We start from the raw sequence: 5,389 nt of genomic DNA, 5'->3' as shown, positions 1-5,389 counted from the left end.
AGCACCCACTACACTCTCTGAGTGGTTGGCGTTAGGAAGGGCATCCAGCTGTAGAAACTCTGCCAAATTAGATTGGAGCCTGGTGTTGCCATCCGGTTTCACCAGTACTCAGTCAAATCGTCCAACCCATGCTAGCATGGAAGGCGGACGTTAAACGATGATGATGATGATGATGATATATATATATATATATATATATATATATATATATATATACACACACACACACACATATACATATATACAAGCATACACATTGCACACACTGGTTCTGCAAAGTTCTATGGGTCAAAGCATCATCATCATTCTTTAACACCTGTTTCCCATGCTGGTACAAATTTATTTGGTTATATGACAAATCTATCCAGCATGTGTCAATATGGAATAAACAAAAAAATAAAAGGAGAAGGCAAATCTGCTTTCTTTAGCACTTTCTCTGAAAAACTGCATTCAATGAAGATCATTCATAATAAACATGAAGACTCCAAGTCCTTTAAGCCTCTCAACTGAGAGGTCCTTGTCTTGCAGGTGCAGGGGTGCTGAAGTCACCTGTGCCAGTGCTACATATAAAGCATCTGTGCTGGTTCCACATAAAAACACCCAGTACACTTTCAAGTGGTGGGCATTAAGAAAGACATCCAGCTGTAGAAACCATGCCAAAACAGACAATTGGATTTCAGGCAGCACTCTGGCTGACCAGCTCCTCCTAAACTGTCTAGCTCATACAAGCAAGGAAAATGGATGTTAAATAATGATTATGATGAAATTAGATTGTATGACAAACTTTGATTTATCATTATTATTATTTTTTACTAACACTTTGCTGATAGTGAAATAACAAGTCACATATTTATAAGAGTGGTGAGGACTATAGTTAATTGTATTCTCTCTACAAATACCCTTGCAGAAGGTATTAGCATAGCTTCTCATTCACTTTCTTTGAAATATGACAAAACTGAGCCCCATCCAATGCCAGTCTGGTCATAATCCTATTCTCCACCACCAAGCCCCTGTTCTTTACACCACTCCTGTTCTATACACCCTATCCTATTCTACATACAATGGTAATAAAAATTTATTCTACAGCTGTCATGTTTTATATCTTATCTAAAATGTCACAATCCTGCTGGATGCAAGCCATTGCATCTTCCAGTTTGTGTATTATTTTCCATGTTTACCAACAGGATAAGCAAGATAAAGAAGTCATACAACGTCAGTAGGGTGGAGAAGTACAAGCAGTAAAAAGACTTATATTAATTTAAACACTGTAGTTGACAGATAAACGATTGTTAGTGCATCAGTCACTTCTCATTTAAGCTGTAAAAGATTAGAAGAGATTTAGACGTTCATGAAAAATATATTTTTATCTTAAAAACGTAATAAATGTTAGGATTTGATTAATTTTGGTATTTTTTTAATTATGAGAAATAAAGGAAAATATAAACTTCCTTATTATTATGGTATTTTCTGACATACAAGTTAAATTTTTCAGACCAAAATTCACAGCCAAAGAAGGTAGGTTGACTTAGACAGCAAGATGACTTTGGAGGACCAGAAATTCCATGTGCAATGCAGTAGGATTTGGTAAGATAATGCTGATATTTGAAAGCTTAAACTACATGTATACACTATATATTATATTGATTTGTATGAAGGAAGATATGGTAATATAGTGTGTATTACTACACAAAATCAGGAGTTTATAATATGTATTGATATACCTTTCATTTCCCTATTTCTTAAGTTATTTAGTTGTCATAATTTTGAAATATAAAAGGCATCACATATTCTAGGGCAACATTATTTGAAATCTGTCACTGATAAAACATTTATCTAAAGCAAAAGCATTATTTTGCATCCTGAAATTAAAGGCAACAGATATAAAATTTCTATATCAAAGATAAAATGTTTTTCTAAAGATACAGGAAAAGGAAAAATTGAAACAAGGAAAGAAAAATCAGAAAAAAAAAAAAGAAAACATGAAAAAAATGGCAGATAAATAAGAGTGAAATAAATGATAATAGTAATTTCTTTTTTCAAAACATACAAAACAAATTCAGGGATTAAATATCCAGATTTTCTTCTTATAATACAAAGCTCATCTGCAAGTTTAAAATGATGTTAATGAATCTCTAATCGAAAGATTTGGGCCTTTGGAATAAAATAGCATATTGGAATACGCTTAATGTTTCAATGAGACATTTCAATATATTAATCATTTTTCATACAGAAGTCTGTTTGGCATTTAAAAAAATTTTTTTTATCATGGTTAAAATTAGAGAGCCCATGAAATAAATTTTACTGATAAAAAAAAGAATATTGAAAATTTGAGATGAGAATATTAAAAGAAAGAAAAATTGGATATTTACCCTTTATTTAGTTATTGAACATAACCTAACCCTAATGGTCTGTCCATAATGTTCATTTTTGGTACAGGGAAAGGTCGTAAAGGTGGAAGACCTTTGTTGTGGCAGTCAAACCCATATGGTTGTATCTGTGGTGGTGGTGGCTGGTGATTTTGGGGTGGAACAATGTGAGGATTGGGTATGGATTCACCAGTAATGGACTTACCACACACCTCTCGATGTTGGACTGATGGATGTTGGGGTAAACCGGGAGGTTTTAAGTGATTTATAGGGGATGGATACATACTGAATGTTTTATCTGAGTTGCCAAAACCAACAGATGTTGGGATGGACAATGCAGTTTTGGAAAGGTTTGGTAATGATGTTGGTGGAGGTGAAGTGATGGTAAAAGCACCATCGAGAATGTCTGAGGAGGGAGGTTGTTGTTGGATCGGATTTTGTGGGGCTTTATGAGGGGATGGAATTTGTGGAGGTGGTGAGACAGCAGGAAAAGTCTTGTCACAAGTATTACAGTTGTTATTATTAGAGATAGAATGAGGTGGAACTCCTGCCCCCATAACACTGAGGTCAGGTTTCACATGGCTAAGCATGTGCACTTTAAGGGCACCATTGTTAGCAAAGTTGTTACCACATGTCAGGCACTTAAAAAATTTATCTCCAGCATGAGACTTGATATGAATCCGACGAGCTCCAGGATTTGAAAAATCTTTACCGCAGGTTTCACATTTATAAGGACGATCTCCAATATGGATTTTAAGATGTGTTTTCCAGGCACCAGAATTAGCAAATCTTTTGTCACAAATGTCACATGTGTAAGGTTTTTCACCCGTATGCGTGCGTGAATGCGTCTTCTGGGCACCAGAATTGGCAAATTTTCGACCACATGTATCGCACTTAAAAGGCTTTTCTCCAGTGTGTGTTTTAGCATGGGTTTTCCAGGCACCAGAATTAGCAAAACACTTCCCGCAGACTTCACATTTGAAAGGCTTTTCTCCAGTATGTGTCCTCAGATGTGTCTTTAGGTGGCCAGACCCTGATAGAATCCGGCCACAAATCTCGCAGTCGAAAGGCATTTTCAAGCTGGCAACAGCACTTGCAGCTGTGGAAACTGCAGGATATGTAAATCCTGCAGGGTGTTGAGCTGGTGCTGCAGCCAAAGATGGTTGGGGATCAGTCGTTGTGTTTTGTAGAGCAGTGAGGCTGGTGAAGAAATTGAATGGATACCAGCAGTTATTGTCAGCACCCACACCCGCACCAGCAGTCGTACTGAAACACGGCAGTGCTGTCGGTGGTGGTGTTGAGGAGGTGGATTGTTGTTTACTCATTCAACAATTAGGACAGAAGATGCTATATAATGGTGTCTTTTTTCTTTACTTTTTTTTTATTATTTCTGTAGCAAATGATATTTTCAATATATTTGTAAAGAGTAAAAACAGAACTGAGAGAAATAAGTTTTCTCAACTTTCATTTATTTTGATGTATTTTATCAATAACAAGTCACAATGTCTTTGGTTAATAATATACTCTTACCAATTCTTAGAAACACACTCACAATTATTGACAGGTAAACATTTGTTGGTTTCTGTTTTAGATACCATCACACACACACATATATATATTTACATACAAATATGAATTTAGTTACACAGACAATTGTTTAAACACAGTCACACACATACATACACTCATTTCTGATTATCACTGTATAAAGTTTAAAACAATCGTAAATAAGTTCTTTTAGTCCAACAGGATGCCAGTGTGACCATCTTGAAAATGGTCCAAGAGGTCAAATCTGCAAACAATATTGACCTCAGAAGTTTAGAGAAATCTGAAAGAAGAAAGAAAAAATTCTTATTAAAATTTATAGAAATAAATAAATCAACAGTTACAAAAAAAAATTCTAATTAAAAATTTATTATTTCTAAAAACAGTTTCTTTAAATATAAAAACTAGAAAGATTTAAAAAGTCCTAAATTCTTATTTTCAACATTTAACCAAAAAGAAATGGTGAATTAATGATTTCTTTAGATGTTATATGTGGACACCATTTATCAAGAAGTTACAACACCATATTCAGTCTCAATACAGAATTAGGCCCCATCACATGTCTTTTCAGCAGCTTGGGATAGGGATCAAACCAATTCATTTCAGAAACTATAAGAGCAGAGAATAACAGTTGCTGTGCTCTGACCAAGTCCACTTCACATTACTCTGCTGTGGTCACTATCAGAATCTACAAACATAAGGTAGACAGTGTCAAGTTTGCTATGTGTCAAGAGTATCACACTGTATTTCATATGATTCATAACTGAATGTCAGAGAGCAATATGGCTCAGAATGTAAAAAGCCGAAAGAAATGTCACTGAGCATTTTTTGTCCAATGCAGTAATGATCTGCCAGCTCACCCCTTTGAATTTGATGATAACAATGGTAGACAACAGTAATAAATTTAATTGTTAAAATGGTGGTGGGGGCTAAGTGAAAAAAAAGAAAGAAAGAATACATTCACATAAAGATAAAACTAAAATACAAAATAATTTCTCAATAAAAATAACATCCATTCAAAAAAAAAAAAAGAAAAAGTGCTTTCTTTGAGAGAAATGAGCTAAGAAAATAATTCTGTTTAGCTATATAGAAATAATTCTTTGCTGAGATTATTGTGAAGACAAATAACATAATTTACATCAGATTAAAACTAAAAGTCAGAGGTGGTTAAATTTAATTTTGAAAATGGAATAATAAAATAAATTAACATTTTGATTATGTCTCCTTGGAGGGAAAAATATGAGGAAAGATGAAGTGGAAAGGGAAAATATGAAAAGATTAGTGAATGATGGTAAGAGAGATGGCTTAGACGTAACTGTGTGGACAAGACGTTCTTGTCACAACCATAAGTTAGATTACACTGCATTACTTTAAGCAAGTGTCTTTACCATAACCACAGGATGACCAATACCTCCTTAGTGGAATTTGGGAGATGGAAACTATGCACGAGAGAGAGAGAGAGAGAGAGAGAGAGAGAG

The 5,389-nt window shown here is 34.5% G+C and overlaps 1 protein-coding gene across 2 annotated transcripts in view; it reads right to left on the bottom strand.

Moving 5' to 3' along the window:
* Window positions 1-5,389, bottom strand: part of LOC106878294 (zinc finger protein 569) — a 65,261-nt gene that overhangs the window by 16,218 nt on the left and 43,654 nt on the right. For both annotated transcript variants that reach the window (XM_014927479.2, XM_014927478.2), the window contains exon 2: window positions 2,400-4,194. In XM_014927479.2, the coding sequence (XP_014782965.1) occupies window positions 2,400-3,691 (1,292 nt within the window). In that variant the 5' untranslated portion in view covers window positions 3,692-4,194. The remainder of the gene's footprint in view (window positions 1-2,399; window positions 4,195-5,389) is intronic.

Source organism: Octopus bimaculoides, chromosome 3 (assembly GCF_001194135.2).
Source record: "Octopus bimaculoides isolate UCB-OBI-ISO-001 chromosome 3, ASM119413v2, whole genome shotgun sequence".
Classification (NCBI taxonomy): domain Eukaryota; kingdom Metazoa; phylum Mollusca; class Cephalopoda; order Octopoda; family Octopodidae; genus Octopus; species Octopus bimaculoides.
This window is presented reverse-complemented; position numbering and strand designations above follow the sequence as displayed.